Source organism: Coturnix japonica, chromosome Z (genome assembly GCF_054131305.1).
Source record: "Coturnix japonica strain WE chromosome Z, WE-NBRP24, whole genome shotgun sequence".
NCBI classification, from domain to species: Eukaryota; Metazoa; Chordata; class Aves; order Galliformes; family Phasianidae; genus Coturnix; species Coturnix japonica.
In genome coordinates, this window is record NC_140702.1 from 35,352,724 (window position 1) to 35,370,492 (window position 17,769).

Below are 17,769 nucleotides of genomic sequence, written 5' to 3' on the forward strand. Positions count from 1 at the left end.
TTGTTTTGGACTTTTACAAATCTCTAATCTGAGGGGTTTTTTTGTTTTGTTTTGTTTTTTTCTTCTTTGTTTTTTGGTGATTCGGTGCTTCCTCAGCACACTGGGTAGTAGGGATCTCTGTTCCACCTGCAGCTGCGAGCACGTACCTCCCACGAAAAACGGGGTGTGCCAGTGCGTTCGGGCCGAGGCAGGGATGGCTCATGTGAGAACGGACTGTGTGACGCTACAGGGCCGCCACGGGAGAGGCTAATCCACACGACTTGTCACACTGGTCTGCAGCCATATGATTCTCACACGCCTCCCGGTTCGTGCAGCCGCCTGAGTCGGCCCGCTCCCTCTCGCCGGCTGGCTGCGACCGCGACGCCCCAGAGCCTGCAGGGAGGGCCCGCGCCGGCGGCGTGGGCGAGGATATCGCTGCGGAAGGCGAAGGGACCCTTCCACCCCGAGTAGCGCCGGTGGCCGCGCAGGCCGTCGCAGGTCCCCGGCTGGGGCGCCTGCGCAGCGCCGGGGCGCGGCGGGCGTGTCCGTGACGCTCTGTGTGCCGGCAGGTTCCTGCTGCCGCGCGGATGAGACCAGCGGGGCGCGGCCTGCGCCCCTGCTTCGGTGCTGCGGGGTGAGGGGCACGCTCTGCCGCCTCGCCCGCGTCCCGCCACGGCCAAGGTGAAGCCCCTGGGCGGGCCGCGGGGGCCGGGCGGGGCAGCCGCGCTCTGCGGGGAGGGGCCGGGGCCGCGGCAGAAGCGGAATGGGGTTGTGGGGCCCGCCTGGCACTGCAGCGCCTGGAATCTAGTGATGCGCGCCGCCTACGAAAACCGCCTCCCCCGCGGTAGGTGCTGTGGTCGGCTCTCCGCACAGCTTCGCTGGTCTGCCCAGGGCGGCGGGCAGTGCGGGTGTGACTGGGCTGGGCCCGGGCTCCGCCCGGCCCGGCCCAGCCCGGTCAGCGCTGCGTGAGCCGGTGTGGGCACGGCGCGGAGCCGCGGCTGCTTCTTCCTTCGTGCGCTGCTTTGCTTCTTTTTACCGCTCGTGGGAATTTGGCATAGCTGTATGCTGCAGGTGTCGTTGCAAGTGCTTCGGAGAGAAGCTAAGCAGTGAGAAGCGCGTTGCGTGGGGAAACGGTTTTTTTTCTCAGTGCCGGATGTTATTTCAGACACGTGAGTGAACCTGTCACCGCCAGCTGTAAGTTCGGCGTCGTACCTTGGGGCAGAGGTGAGATTCTGCTTACCTTTCTGGGGAAAAAACACTCTGAAACTTTTAGATAGGGCTGTTTTAGCACAGGCTTTGTGTGTGTATGTGGGTCCGTTTCGAAGAAGTCAGCGACCAGTTAGGATTGTTTCCCGGCAGCGATGCTCCGATAGACCAGCGGCGTGCAAGTTACGCTATGCTGCATGGAAGGCCTCCTGCTGCTGAGGCTGGCTGCGCAGCGCTGCGTGTCGCTACCGCGCAGTGACAGGGCACGGTAACAGCGCGGCCACTGTTCTGTCGATCAGGAGGCCCCGAGGGTGCCACAGCACTTCAGCATCTACTTATTGCTTATGAGCAAATGCAGGTCTGTGCTAGGTTCTCTTATTGATGTTTGGGTCCCTGGTGGAGTAGCAAGGCAGTGTCCTTTTCTGCAGACTTTGCTATTTAACATCAGGGGCGTTTTGTCACATACCCCTATTTCAGCAGAACAAACTTTCAGCGTTCCATTTCTTATATCTCACTGTTGTGAGTTTATTTTTATATCAGTTAAGAACTTTTTTTTTTTTTTTTTTTTTTTTTTAAGCTTTATTTTTATTCTTCCAAAAAGCAAGGGGAGGATGGCTGAGTAAGGAGTACTCAGTGTGGGTTATTGTGTTATGTGACACCCACAGGGGGCAGTACTCGTGCTGAGGTTGTCCAATCTGAGGAATTTAAAAATTGTCTTCCACGTGATGTGGTTTGACAAAAAAAAAAAACAACAAGCAAACAAAAAAACCCCACCATTGTCTTGGTAGAAGGTGGTAGCAAGCATTTGGCTAACTTTCATTACAGTTAATTTACCCCTGCAGAGACCAGCTTTCCAAAATCGAGCCTAAGAAGCTCCAACTAGAGCAGGGAGGCCTCAGGGAGGGTTGAAGCCCTCCGGGCTGGTAGAGCATCTTACTGTTTCATTCTGTGTTTGCGTTTCAGCCTAGAGAAGATGTTCAGCATGCATTCGCCCAAGAAGTTGTCAGCAGCATGCCTCATGATGAGAGGCAGGTTCTGGGCATGGTTGTACTCTCCTGAATGTGTCTGGTAGCCACCTGCTCTTTTGCTCTTGACATGCATAAGTTGAAAGTTTTCTCAAGTTTCCACTATCTGTGAGCTCCTTGCTCTTAAGAGGTTGCCCCTGTGATATGGATTGCTAATGTTTGAAGGAGCTGAGTGCTATTCAAATCATGCTCTGGAGTAATGACTGCAGTAACAGAAGCATCTAAACTCCTTAAGGAACTTAGAGAGGAAGTCAAGTTTCTTGTGTGAGTGCTGAGCAAGGCAGCTGCTTGTGACAGTGCTTAGGAGGGATTTGTAATGGCAGTGTGTCTCTGGGCCTGTTTTCAAGCCCTTCTACTATGCTCAGCTTTACTGTCTGATATCCTGTGCTAAGCATCAAGGAGATTATGAGCTGCTCAGTGTGTGTGTGTCCTGGATACAGGGACAATTCAGCATGACTGATGCAGTTTTGAAACAGCTCTGCACAGAAAGGCTGAAAGTTGTGGATGAAGGTGCTTACTTTCTTTTGCAATAGCTGTGGAGATGAGTTCTGAAGGTGTTATCCCAAAAGCATAATACATTGCGAGAAACATGTGAGAGTTCTGCTGAATGTTTAAAAAATCCTATGATTTTGGAGAAGTGGTGTCCAGTATTGCATGTACTGGAGGGGAGGCTTTATAAAATTGTAACATTTTCACCTACAGTTAACAGGCCAAGTGGTACAAATCAGATTTCTGGGAATGGCTGCTGAAATTTTTATGGGTTGTGACATGATTTTGTTTCTGCTAAATAATGAACAGAATCATCTTAAAAGGTAAAGATCTGGAAGTATGTTTCAGTTTACAAGTCTGCAATATAGAGCCATTGGTTGCTTTTTACTGTTTTTCATTTTTTTCCCTTCTCCATTGGGTTTCAAAGGCTTGACCATTTCCCATAGCTCAGCTATGGGTGAGCTATTATGGTGAAATAACAAGTGTGAATGCTTGATATCTTTGTAGACCTACCTGAGCTGCTCTGACAGCAGCTCAGAGGGCTGGACACTGAGTTTGACATTGGCAGGCACCTCTGAGGTGTAGCAATGCGCTGTTGAGGCATCGCCAAGAAATCAGGAAAATTGCTGGTGTTTCCAGTTCTTGTTCAGGACTTGGTGGAGGGAAGTGTTTAGTTTCTTCCATGATAGTCCTTCTCCTTCTGGCTATTTTTACTGCTTCCAGCTCTCCCCCCTGGCCCTATACCATTCACTTTCTGCCTGATGAAGGGGTTAGGTTATCTGTGCGAGAAGCAGCTGACTTTTGCAATATTTCTGTCAACTTAAATCAAGCAAGTTTTGAACATGATACTCTGAGCATGACGATGACAAGTTCCTCATGTCTTAAGGAGTATGGGGATATCGGGTGCCGGTAACTTTCTAGGAGTGTCTTCCTATGCAAGAAACTAAGCGTAGTTTTCTTATTTTGCTCTTTTCCTGCTGAGTGACTTTGTGTGTTGGTTTTGATTGTTGATTTTTTTTTAAAGGGAGATGACTTAGATATTTACAGCTTTTTAGACAGCATATATCAGAATTGTTTTTTATAGCTGGTGGTAATAAGCTACATGACATGGTTGGCAAGCTGCTGCACAGAGCTTTGCTGCTTCAGTCTCTTGTGGAGCTTAGTGCGTGTTGTTTTGAATGTCCGAGTATATACTGCAGTTTATCTAGTCACGTTGGAAAGTCAGCACTTTGTTATAATGCAGCAGTGGGTAAACTAATCAGCTGACTTTGTTTCCTAATATAAATATTTATAGCACTGTGTACAAGGAAAAGTCTGTAGCTGATCTTTATTTGAAGTTCTGTTCAAACATACTTTTTCAGGGTCTTGGAAAGGAAGGAATATTTTGATCCACAAACAGCTTCTGAGACTTTGTGGTATGTGAAATGCTGTGCTATCAAAAGCCAATTTGCTTCTGTTTTAAGCTCTACTGGGGGAAAGGGGGAGGTTGCATGCCCTTACGTGAGTGGTAGGACTGTCTTTTGGAAGCACACTTAAGGGTACAATCAATCATCTGAGCCATCAGCAGATTTTAGTAGAGCTCTGACTTCACAACTTTTTGCTGCCTTGCATTTACAAATTTCTAGATCATTACATTGTTTCTTATTTCACATTTTTTGTTTGTTTTTTATATATATTACTGTTATTTGACATTGTTTTGTCCTCTGAAATTTGTATTCTTTGTTGCATCTTTCACATATTAGGTTTTTCTTTTTGATTGTAACATCTACAGTGATTTTGCTCAGCTGCTTGCTTCTATTGTGTGGTAAGTAGCAAAGAAATAATTTGTTTGCTTTGCACTTGTTGCGCTTATCTTAAAGATAGGATGCACCTATTTTTAAATGCAGAGCAAAACATGGAAGTGTATGTAGAGGTAAATATTTCTAAAGATTTTACAGACTTAATTAGCTAAATTTACATATTGGAATTTTAGCTTTGTTTTATCTTCTCATTTGATTTGAAATCTGATAGTTACAACTCATCTATTGTGATAAAATGCATTTCTGAAATACTGAGCTGGCTCAATGAAAAATAGGCCTCTCTTAAAATATGAGATAAATTTGTTAAGAGAAAGAGTTTCTGGTGAAAGGAAATACAGAAAACTAAATATCTTGTAAGAAGAGCAAACTGAAGGATATCAGTAAGCTGTGCATATCTATTCTCATTTTTTATTTTCCAGTTGATATGATAAAGAGAGCTAGTGAACTGTCTTGAGAATGTAATTTCAGAGTATTTTGCAGGAAAGTCATAGTATTAAATAGGGTTAATTTCAGAAGTATTTTTTAAGGACTCTCTCTTTAAGAAAATTAAAAGATATCTTATTGTTTTTAATTCTGTGAACAGCGTCACTATGTTAAAATGTTTTGGACAACCAGTGTATATGACTTTAGCTTATATAGACTCAAAATGTCTTCCAATGTCAGTGGCAAACATCTCTAAAAGAGAGTTTTAATAACAGGACTCTAGCATGAAAGCTTTGCGGCTTTTTCATCTTCCACAGGGTTCAGGCATTGGCTTCATCTGGCATGTTTTACATGTGTCACTTCTCAGCATGTCTGTTTTTGTGGCAGTTGCTTTGCTCCAGTTGACCAGTACTACTCGCTTTGGTTACCACTAGAATGTGTGTACTGGTAGGTATGTATGTACCAAAATCTTCAAGTTTTAGTGGCAAAGAATGGGGGGAAGAAATCTGAAATAAGAAAGCAGGACTGCTATTGCATAAACTAAACATTTTGAGCTTTAGATTTGAGGTTACTCTATGTAATACTTGCAGATTTTTCAGATCTTATGTTAAGAAAATGGTGGTAAAAATGCTTAGTACTGACTTGTATAGACTGTACAATTGTGATCATGCATTTTAGCTTTCTCAAAAGTTAGTGTAAGGCTTGAATTAGGTTTAATGGTACAGGTAAGGCGTGTATGTTACTGCACTGAGTTTGTTATCTTCAGTTTTATTTTAGAATAACTTTTCAGAGCACTTAGAAAGTTTTCTTATGAAATATGTGTTGATTTGTTGATTTAAGTATCAGAGTCTTAAAGAAGATGTAAGAAAACCTCTGTGACTGTGCATATGTGTATGTATTAGGATTTACTTTGGTTTAGGGGCCTACCTTTCAGGCCCTAAGTACTTCAGCTCTCCAGTTCAAAGAAGACACGGGTCTCCTAGAAACAGTCTGGTGGAGAGTAACAAAGATGATGAGGGGCCTGGAGCACCTCTGTATAAGGAAAGGCTGAGAGACCTGAGAATATTCAATCTGTGGGTGAGAAGGCTGAGTGGGGATCTCATTGCTGTTTATAAACCATTAAAATGCAGGAGCAAAGTCTATGGCAGGCTCTTGATGCAAGCAACAGTAGAAGGGGCAGCCAGTAGAAACTGTAGCATAGCAAGTTCCATACTAAGGCAGGGAGGAACTTCTTCACTGCGAGAGTGACAGAGGTTGTGAAGTCTCCTTCTCTGTAGATATACATCTACATATACCAGGACCCATCTGGATGCCTACTAGGAAATCTGCTGTAATGGGGAGGTTGGACTTGATGACCTTCAGAGGTCCTTTCCAGTTCCTACAGTTCTTTCATTCTTTGATGGTGGATGGTAAAGTTGATGGTTTTGGTGGTTTCTAATGCACTATAGTATTCTCTTCCTGGAAACATTCAAGGCCAGGGTGGATGGGGCTTTGAGCAATCTGGTCTAGAGGGAAGTGTCCCTGCCTCTATAGCAGGGAGTTGGAAATAGGTGAACATACAGGTCCCTTCCAAGTCAAACCATTCTTTGATTCCTGATATTTGTGTGAAAATGAAGAAGTATATAAAACAAACAAGGGGAATGACCTGATTTTAATGAGGGGACTTCTTTTTGTTTCTTCTTTTTCTTTTGAAACAGATAGTGTTTTAGGTGCCACTTCCCCAAAACCAGTGCATTTAGGATCACAAAAGCATCAGTAACATTTTTTTTTTTTCCATGTATCAAACGTGGCTGAGCAAGACCAAGAAAAAAGCTGATGTCCCTTTTGAAGGGTTTGGACAACAAATAAGACAAGCCTTGATGTATGATCTTGGAAGATTATAGAGAGAGGGCAGTTGTCAAACCTGGCAGCCAACAGAGGAAAGCTTAAATCTGTAAATTACTTTATTCATACAAGAAGAAGAGAGCTTGAGGTTTTTTTATGACGGAGGATACAAACACCTGAATTCTGTGACTGAATCATCATTGTTCTGTGTTTTCTCACAGAAATTCTGAGGTCAGGTCATATGTACTAGTGGAATGGAATTAATACCCAACCAAGAACACTGGGCCAGATTTACTAATTTCCCTTTCCCTCTCAGCAATGTTGCTACCTAACTTGTGTTTTATTTCCCTTGAATTCTGTCCCAGTGTCTGACCAGAGCTATTGCTGTCTTGGAGATGCTGAGCGTCTTGGTGTTCATCCAATGTAGAAATCAACTTAGCATTGAAGTAGATGGTGTCCTTACATGTCTCAGTAGTCTAGAAGGCACTCCCAGTACATCTACTCCCTGGATGCAAGGTGTGAATGAAGTGGTTGCTGATATTTAGCTGTTATTCTGAACAGAAAAAAATAATTTCATAAAATGAGGAACGCTGTTACATAATAGCTTTGTGGTTTGTCTAACAAGCAGGAATGTGGGTTCTGTGTTACGCTTGCATTTCAGCACATTCTGAAACTTATGAGAAAACTTATGAGAAGTACTGGGTGTATCCTCTGCCCTTTTGCTTAGGATTCACCCATAGATTTCATAGGACTGGGAAGATTAATGAAGCTGAGTTGGTGGCTCAGTGACGAAAAATTCACTCGAGAGGAAGGTGAGTGCATGTTACATCAGGCATGTTGTTACTTTTAGGAGGAAATGGGTAAGGTGGAAATAATGTCTAACTTCTTGTAGTCCATTTAATGTCTTAGTATTGCATTATGTAAGTGCAACTTCTGATTTGGAACTTTACCTCCCTGAAGAAATTTACTATGAGGAATTTGCCATGGGATAGTGTTGCACAGACAGTATGAAATAACAATGGGAGATTCCACAGAATCCAGCGTATATCAGCTTGAAATGTAACTACTCATCACCCTCTACTCCCTTCTGGTTTGCTCCTCTTAAAAATTTATTTATTTATTTATTTTATTTTGGTTGCTCTTTCTAGTGTGCAATAACTGCTGGTAATTTACTCACTTCTATGCGATCACTGGTAGACAAGTGGCATTAGCTGTGCCCTGTGTGCTTGTTGTCTTTACCTTTCTCGGAATCCTTTATTCAAATTAAGCATAGCATATAAAGTTTTAATAACTCTGTGTGATTTCCTGCATTATCATCAACATAGTAGAATGTTAGAGAGATAATTAGTTACTTTCCTTGACCCTCTGGATTGCTGCTGTGTAGTGTGTACATTCTTTTCTCCCTTTTTTGCTTTTTCTATGTGTGTGTAGGAATTTTTTTGTTTGTTTGTTTTTAAACTGCTTGACCTGGACTGTTTGTACCTTAGTGCTGAATAAGGTTTAGTATTTTATGTTGAATTTAGAGTCAAGAAAATTAAGACCTAGCAGTTCAGGATAGTTCAGCTGTGTTGCTGGCTCCACTTGTAAGGCATTTCAGCACAGTATAATATATAGACACTGTTGGCATTATAAGACTGTTAATCATCTGCCTGACAGCAGGTCAGCACTGCAAACTAAACAGCACTTGGCTACTTGAATTCAAGAATCTAACATATTCTCCCCAAGTAAGACCTACAGTCTGGATTGAGTAATACCAAATTTATTTTTTGTCATATTGTCTGCTTTGTGGTGAACACAACTATTCTCCTTTAACTACTCATTTTCTTTAAAGGAAGTCAAGATAGCATGCACCTGGAGGTTACTTGAACTAATCCAGGACAGCTGTTCAATTGAATGAAGCTGGAATTTTTGAAAAACTGAGCAATTGCTCCCTGGTTTTTGAGCAAAGATTCTGTTTTCAGTTAAGCTTTGAAACAAACTTCCTTCATACTGCACCTGCTTTAGACTTCTAGCATCTGTCAAATGGAATTTTCCTGTAATAAAAACTTGGTTATTATATATGTTGAACAAAGACTTTTGAAAAGTCTTAGAAATTTTCTACGGGGTGTGCATATTTCTTGCTGCCATTTCCCAAGAGAATAAGTGCAAGATCATTTCACCACCTATATATATGAATATCTTTTTCCTCTCTTTATCCTGTCATCTGTCTTAAAACTAACCCTGTGCCCTTTGAGAACACCGTTATGATTTTGGTGTTGTGTTTCTGGGTTTGTTGTTGTTACAATATTTATTATTCATATTAGACCTCAAATGGAAGTACTGTGGTTCAGTTAATGGTCCTATAGACTGCAACCTTAATTGCTCAGAGGCACTGTTTGAGGAAGCAGTGTACCCTGAGGACACTATGTCCTTAAAAGGATAGGAAAATTGAGTCCTTAGCACGGTATGGTTTCTGTCCAAGAAATGTATTCAGGTCTTGCTTAAATAAGAACACCAAACGCTTCATGTTTCTTGCTGCACCACTATTCCTTTTTATTCTAGATGTGTGGAATAGTAGTGAGAAATAAGTATTTTGTGGTATCTCACATTATCCAGAAAGCTTTTTAAAGTGCGTATATTAGCTTCAGCAGAAGCTTTTTTTGATGACTTACAGTTATGGAGATAATAATACTGGCTGTTAAATCTCTTGACATCAATTTCTGTTTTATTATAATCAAACTCTGAGCTTACTAGGACTAAATTATAATGTGAAACTACAGTTCATACTTACAATACATTATTTTAAAAGTGATGTTAAATAGATTGAAGAGAGGAAGAGCTTGTGTCTGTGTGAAGAAGTGTGATCAGTGCAAATAAACTTAGGGTGTCTAGTGCAGAGGCATTCAATATTCTGATATCATCAGTAAATAGCAGTAGATATTGATAATTTGTGATTGTTTATTGTCTTCTAGGCTATTGGAGATGGTGATTTGAAGAATAAGATTTCCGATATGAACAAAGTAAAAACATCATCTGAAAAAAGGTGAGTTTAGTGACTTCTCAGAATTAAGACATTAGAGGTTTGTGAAGAAACAATCTTTATGTTAAATAAAATATTGTTTGTCTCTTATGAGAGTGAGTTGATGTTCTCCTCCCTCTCTACTCACCCCTGATGGGATCACATCCAGAGCACTGCGTCCAGATGTTCCTTCTGAGGAAGCTTACATTGTTTAGCATGAAGTAACTTCACTTTTAGTGGATAGTTTTTCACACTTAAAATGCTCCAGCAGTTATTCTTAGATATATCCATACGTATGTCAATATACATTCTATTTCATTGAAAGAAATTTCAGTTAATTTCATACTTTCATGCAGGTACTGGTGAAACATAAAAAAGGAATTAATGGATAAGTCACGGAGTGTTGTTCTACAACAATTCTACAATCCAATAGTACAAGCAAATGAAATTACAGAAGAGTCTGTTATTTTTGTGATATCTCATCTTAAAAAATATTTTAAAAAGCTATGTGATCAACTGTGGAAGGCCATGTTACAGTTAGACAACATCAGGAAGCTGTTTTGGGACATTTGGTTTTTTCTCTTCTTGAGATAGCACAGGTTGAACCACTTCATTTCATCAAACCATTTGAACCGAAGATTTAGAAAAATTCTCAGTGCAGCAAAATAGGCTGTTTTGGTTTCAATTATAGTCCTCTGAAATTCTAGTTCTTTTGTGAATGAGTGAATGAATTTGTGAGAAGTACTTGCTGTACTCTGGATAAATCTTGTATCTTGGGCTGGATTTAAAATGTAAGAGGGTTATATAACAATTTAAATGAAAACATTTAGATTACTCTTATCTTTTGTTGCTTATAGTAGTGGAACAGCTTGATGCTAAAGACCAATATGTACCAAGTATATAAAGAAAAATATATTTTTGTGGAGTGGCTACTTAAGTGTTTTGGTTTTTAATTTTAATTTTTCCTTTGGTTAGTGTGTTAAAATGAAAGTTTCTTTACCTGTAACTGAAAGTAATTTTTCCCTAAGTCATACACACAAAAAAGTGATTAATTGTTTCCAGAGATAGCAATGAACCAATCCAGAATATCATCTTTCTAAAGATAGTGGTAACTGGAGATGGTTGAAAGGAAAGTTAGGTTTGGAAATGGCTTGAATTGATTAAAAAAAGAAGTGGGGGGGGGAGGTGGGGGAGAGAATTCTACCTACTTCAATTCAGCTTTCTGCAGGCACACTGGGATTACTGCAGATAGCATACTGGAATGCACAAGGCTTTGCTGTAGAGAAGGGAAAAACTTCCTGATATGTAAATGTGTTGGCTAACAGCAATCAGCAATTTCAGAGGAAGTAAATACAGTTGGGAAACTGACTTCCTCAATTTGAGTGTTATTTTGGGGGACTTCTTAAGGATGCGTAGCCTAAAACTGTTCTAAAAATACTGATATTTGATTACAGCTGTGACGGATGTCATTTTGAGCAGATACTTAGGTTTTTATGCGTAGTTTGGTGAAAGTACTACACAGTGGGTAATGGAGAGTTGTGAATCTAGTACTTTTTCATAATCACAGTAGGAATGCTTAAACATTATGGAGGTTGGGCTGGAATAAATGTCACTGAAATGAGAGGACTTTCTTTGAAAAGGTGTTTTCTTGTTAAGGAAGTTCTTTCTCAAGTATTGACCCCCTATAGTCTTCTAATCTTTGCTGTGTGGGTAACTGCTTCCTCTGTATCTACCCAGGGCTTTCCTAATCAGTGAAGGGGAAGTTCACAGAACTCCTGTTATTTACAGTCATATGTTTGGAAACAGTTGATGTGACTGCAAGTTTGTTTATGCCTACTTTCTGTAAATAACATGGTGGTATGAGAGGCACTTTGAGCTCAATGTTTGAATGTGGACTGGAGAAAAGGTTTCCAGTGTATACAATCAAAAATGTCTGGTAAAATTCATTTCAGGATGCTTAAAGAAAAGCTGCCTAGATCTGTCCCAGAGCTTACTTGTTGACTTAAAAACTCATGGGATTTGGGCTAAGTGCAGAAGGGTGGATGTAGCAAATGTAGTTCTTTTGTTTGTGGAAGTGAGGGAGAAGGAACCGAGTAACTGTAGATCAGTTCACTTCTGGAAGAGTTAACAAAACAGGTGATACTTTCAACAGGTGAGTGTGCTTTGAGATGGTCTTGAGAATTTATCTCATCTTTCTTGTGGGAAAGTGTTCCCATGAGCTGGATAGAGGCATTAAATACTATGTATATATTATTTTAATGAAGCTTTAAACACTACTGTGTATGGTACTGCCATTAGGTAGGTAAGGCTGCTACTCCATTTAAATATCCTAGAATAGAGCACTGGCTGAAATGGTAGCAGTTATTCATTGTCATAAAGTAAAGAATGTACAGAGTTTTTCTGGGTATGTTATTATTATTATTTTTTCTATATCTGGTCATGAATGAATGAAAAATACTCAGAGGTTCAGCTAATGAACTGAAAGAGAGGAATACTTCTTAAAATTGCAGTCAATTTGTATCCCAAAAGATCTGAAAAATACCAGAGGACCAAATGACTTCAAGGTACTTTTGTGAAATGCAGAAAATGGTTCTAACTATTTGATGGAAATATGTGCATGGTACTATATTTTGAGAGAAATATTACTGGGACAGATGAAGAACAGTACGTTCTTATTTATAGTGCGTAAGAACAGGAATACTAAGGTTAAACTGCAGTGATCAAAACTTTAAAGTTTACAAAGCATCACAGTACAGTTGTCTTTGTCATTCTGTCACTGTTTTGCAGGCTGTTAAGGACAGGTTGATCATATATCTGTCAGGAAGAGCAAACATGGTCTTGAGCATAGTGTCAGTGACCTCACAAAGCTTATTTTGGTGCTCCGTAGCCATGACTTTCTAACTAGAAATAGTGGAAACTCTCTAAGCCTCAGTGACTTTGGAGTGGTTTTACAAGGAAGTTTTATAAGGGGTGAGGTTAGGAAAAAAAAAAGAGGTTCTTCACACGGTGGGGAAAACAGGTTTCTTATGAAAGGCTGGCTGCAATGTTAAGGGTATTCTTGTGAGATTCTGGAATGTCAGTAACTAAAGTTGAAATTTAGTTTGACAGGACAGTTTCTTACTTCCTTGTTTTACCTTGCCGCTAGGTTAAGAACACTGAATTCCTGTATTTTGAAGAACTCTTTCCTAAATAGAGAAACTGCTTATTTGAGAAGACATTTCAGGTACCCAAAAGACTTCCAGAGATTAGGCTTTTGTTTTGTTCTCAGGTCAAATGAGTTGTCACAGCTATGCTGTATGCAGGTGCAGTCAGTCAAGCTGGCTACCATAAGTTGTGTCCTACAATCCTTCCAGTTTATATACATTTACATACATTGAAAGCTGTTGCAGTATTTTACACCACTAGGTATACTAGTGTAGAATTTAATAAGAGTCTGGTTCCTGTTTTAAGGAGAAAATTCAGTCATAGGTTAGACGAGGACTTTGATTCATATTTGAGCATGGACTCTAGGACTGCTGCCATTTTCAAGAACGCTTAACTCGGTGTTCTCCAGATGTGAAATCTGTTTGGCTATATTTCTGCTCAAGGATTTCTTTCAAAATGAATAGCCTAAAACAATTTTCAAACTGTTAGAACTGTCTGCTCTTACTAGAAATTCTAGCCCTGGGAGAAGATTATACCTCTAAATAGTTGGAATTATATTGTTGTTGTAGCCTGCAGTGAGGATCATCTACTTTTCCTAGCCCCCTTAAAGCTTTTGCTAAGTATTAAAATACTATATTAGGTGCTAACTGTCTCTAGGTGGTGTATTACTTCCATATACCAAGTGCTGCTTTTTGGCTTGCCATAGGAGTAAAAAATCAGATTTACTTTGAAGAATTCAATTCTTTGAATTGATTTTATATTTTGAACAGCTTCTGTTTCTTCTTTTCTTTTACTTTGTTGCTGTCCACAGTTGTTTCCTACTTGGAAACTATAGGTTTTTCCTTATTAGAGTAATGATATAACAAAGTGGCAGTTACTTACTTGTCCTTCCTCCCTTACCCGCCCGCTGTAGCTTCTTTCTGAATTAGCTGGGTGCTTTCTTGTTTCATTTTGGAGTTCGTGAAGTTAACATCCTTTGGAAATCTGTCTGTATATCAGATTGACAAGGTCTGGGTTAATTTTGGAGTATTCTGAGTTCAGTAAATAAACAGATGAGTAGAAATAAACAAAACAAAGCTTAGGCTTTGTTGTTGCTTTGTTGCTACTGTTCAGCCTGATATGGGATGGTGAGAAAGAACTGGAAATTATTATGCTTTAATCATACACATAATGTGATATGTGAGGAAAACATTTATTTTAGATCAGAAAATACTCACAAACTGAAGTCTAGCAAATGACTTTCATTTAAGCTTTGTAATTATTTTGCTGCTCCTTGCTACTGACTTTAAAAAGTTATAAATATTGGCTATAATCTGAAGGGCTTTTTAAATCATGCTGCTTACTTAGATGCCAGTGTGGGAAAGTAATAGTTCTGGAAAGATTTTCCTCAGCAGCTACTACTGGTTTGCTTTTGCAGCATCATGACCTTTGCTATTTTATTTTATTTTATTTTATTTTATTTTATTTTATTTTATTTTATTTTATTTTATTTTATTTTATTTTATTTTATTTTATTTTATTTTATTTTAATTATTATTTTTTAACCTTGATTTTAACATTTCTTTGTCCATATGTGAACTAATCTTTTTAACAGGTGGTAGCTGTGTGAAGCCTTTTCACAGATATAAAATACAAATGAAGAAGTAATAATTCTGCATAATTATAAGAGATACTGACTGACTGCATTTATAAAGTTAATCTTATATACTTACATTGCAGATAGTCAGGACAGTGTGTGTGTAACATGATTTATTGTTGTCTGTTGCAGAATTTTAATCATACAAATGTGTGAAGTTACTTTTGTTTCTCCTTCCAAGTATTTTCCTCTATTTAATTGTATGACTATAATTCAACTGTTAAAGGTTTGTCTAACAACTACTTTCTTAAAGGAATGTGAATCTGAAAACTATTCTAAATAGTTGTTAAAGCCTGAAACTGAAGAAGAGAGAAAACATTATCTAGAGAGACTTTATTTTGGGCACTATAAATATTTATTTTTATGTGTGATCTACCTGTCTTTATAAATAATTTCTTATGTGAAGTTCATTTTCAAGGCAAGTTGTGATATCAGGCCAAAATACTCTTTGTGTTCAAAACAAATCCAAACTCTGATTATAAATCTGGGGACTTACTGAAGGTTTTTGTTTTGTTTTTATTGTTTTTTTTTTTGTTTTGTTTTGTTTTTTAAACTTAAAATGGAAGTCTTTTTCTTTAGCTAATGAATATTCGCTTACTTATGAATGATAATCTTTTTCTTCACTTCAGAAACACCAGCCTGTGAGAAAGCTAGTCATAGAAACTGCCAGGAGCAGCTAATTTTGCTTCTGATGCTGCTGACACCTCTTCAGTGTACTCACATCCACTAGTTGGTCTCAGCAACCCACAAGATGTTCAGCAAACACTGATGAATGTCAGTGGATGCCATGTTCCCTACACCTGTTGCCTACCTTTGCGTCATAGGCACTTCTGTGTCAGACTGCCTCTCTGTTGCCATTGGTTCCACAGCAACAAAGTGTAACCTAATATTGGTGGGAATGTTCAAAGGCTGTTGCCATATCACCAGCACCTACCTCTTAAGTCATGGAGCACAACAAACATGAGGCTTTTAGAGCAACTCTTCCATGCGGAATTATGCTTGTTTTCCAATCAAGATAAACTATAGAAATGAAATTGCTGCTCTATGTACTCTTCACATGGGACTTCAGGGACTCTCATTTTTAGTGTTTGGGTTTTTTTGTTGTTGTTATTGTGGGTATTTGGTTTTTATTTATCCAGTATTTGATATAATGCTTACTGTTAATATATAAATGAAGGTAAAAATAAAAAAATTCTTTTAGTGTCTCTAGCAGTTCTCGGACTATGTCTTTGCTGTCACAGCTGGAGAAGATCAATTTAGACTGTGTGCTGGGAGAAGCAGATAATGCCAGATATGTTACTGCAAAGATCCTTCACTTGGTCCAGAGTCAGGGTAAACAGCCGAGTTTTTTCTTACTAATAGTTTTCCTTTTGAGCCTCCCTCCTTCTGTTTCTTCCTTGCTGGACTTTTAATTTTTCTTCTACTTGCTAAGCTTTATTAAGCTGTTTTTTTAATGGATTGTTGAAGTCAGCTGTCTAAGACCATGCTTAATGTTATCTGGTATAGAACTGGTTGCACTGAATAAATTTTATATTTGTGCAGTATTTTTTTTTATAATTTATATTGCACATAAATTATAACATATATGCAGTTAAGTAATTAGTTTAAGTGTAAGGACACTTAATGAGATCTGATGCATTGTAAACTATTTGACTGCTGTAGGTAAATTAATATAAAAGGAAGTGTTCTTCTTTTGGTAAACAGTGGAATCATTAAAGTTAGAAAAAGACATCAGAGATCATCTAGTTAAACTGTCTATGTATCACCAGCATATCCACTAATCATGTTCCTAAGTGCCACACCTACATGATTCCTTAACATCTCCAGGAATGATGACTTCACTGTGTCTCTGAGCAGTCTGTTTCAGTACCTCACCACTCCTTCTGGGAAGAAATTTTTCCTAATATCCAGCCTGAACCTTTCTTGCTGTAACTTAAAGCCATTGCCTTTCATCCTGCTACTGGTTACTTGGGAGAAGAAACCCCCACATCCTTTCAACCTTTCATCCTTTCATTGAAGGAGGTAATTGAAGAGGGCAATAAGGTTTCCTCTGAGCCTTCTTTTCTCCAGACTGGACAATCCCAGTTTCCTCAGCTGCTGCCCATAAGACTTGGGCTCCAGACCCTTCACAGCTTTGTTGCTCTTCCATGGACACACTCCAAGCCCTCAATATCTTTCTTGTAGTGAGAGGACCAAAATGATACTCGGGAGAATATCTTCATATGAAGAATAAGCTATTTAGTGTTAAAATAGTTCATTTTTAGTTTTAGTGCTGTTGAGAAGTGACATGTTACCACAGTAGACTAATATAATGAAGTTGCTTCAAAAGTAGTGCCTCCTATTTATTTCCATATAAATGACAGCAGATATAAAGAGCACAATAACACTATTTCATATAGGAAATTCTCAGCTATGGAATACTATTCCTGAGCATTTTTACTAATGATGAACAAGAGACTGCATGCCATGCTCATAAAAATCTGCACCAGTAGAGATGTTCCACTGTTACCACTGCTGGAACACACCACCTACTGTACTCACATTCACTGTTTGGTCTCCATAAATTCAGCAAGTGTTATTTTTTCCACATGGAGGAATTCAGTGACACACCTTTGCTTCACACATGCTTCCATGTCAAACACCACTTTGTCAGACTGCCCATCCACTTCTGTTTGTCGCACAGCAACAGAATGTAACGGAATATTGGTGGGAAGGTTCAGCCTCCACTGCCATATCATCAGCATCCACTTCTGATGTTGTGGGCCTGCATAGTGAATAACATTACTTTCAGAACACCCATCATAAATGATTCTGTGAATTGAACTCATACTGAGTTACAGTGGCTTTAGCTCTGCTTCTTACTCTGTCTTTTCAAATATTGTTTATTACTAACCTTTTTCAGGCTATCTTCATTTTCTATACTGTTTTAAAATTTGTTCTATCTGAAGGCAAGCATATTTAATAATATAATACTAATCACTACAGTAGCTAATACATTAGAAGGAAAACTGCCTCTTTCTCACTGACAGAAAAAACCAAGAAAGAGATGACATCTAAGGGTTCCAGTGCAATAGAAGTTATCCTGTCAACCCTAGAGGTAAAACCTTTTAATCTCTGTGCTTACTTGGATATTGCAGGTTTTCACATTGTAATTGGGCTTGGTATTGTTAAATATGTAGTTATCCTTCTTTATGTCTAAAACTTGATTTTTTTTCAAGTAATTGTAATGGTTAGGTAGGATCTTGA

General features: G+C 39.2%; 1 protein-coding gene across 42 annotated transcripts in view; it reads left to right on the top strand.

Annotated features, from left to right (window-relative positions):
- Positions 1-17,769, top strand: part of AGTPBP1 (ATP/GTP binding carboxypeptidase 1) — an 83,245-nt gene that overhangs the window by 15,624 nt on the left and 49,852 nt on the right. For 13 of the 42 annotated variants that reach the window (XR_014939471.1, XR_014939468.1, XR_014939470.1 and 10 more), the window contains exons 1-9: positions 512-660; positions 1,145-1,203; positions 4,061-4,114; positions 4,442-4,503; positions 5,239-5,368; positions 9,697-9,767; positions 12,889-12,966; positions 15,725-15,855; positions 17,553-17,620. Coding sequence is in view for 30 of the 42 variants with exons in the window: in XM_085529125.1 (XP_085385251.1) it covers positions 5,357-5,368; positions 9,697-9,767; positions 12,889-12,966; positions 15,725-15,855; positions 17,553-17,620 (360 nt within the window). In the remaining 12 variants the exon portion in view is untranslated. Of the gene's footprint in view, positions 1-511; positions 824-1,144; positions 1,204-4,060; positions 4,115-4,441; positions 4,504-5,238; positions 5,373-7,110; positions 7,262-7,472; positions 7,558-9,216; positions 9,354-9,696; positions 9,768-12,888; positions 12,967-15,724; positions 15,856-16,350; positions 16,546-17,551; positions 17,621-17,769 lie in introns of those variants that run through there. The other 29 variants (XR_014939477.1, XM_015849232.2, XM_085529147.1 and 26 more) reach the window with 26 other exon arrangements.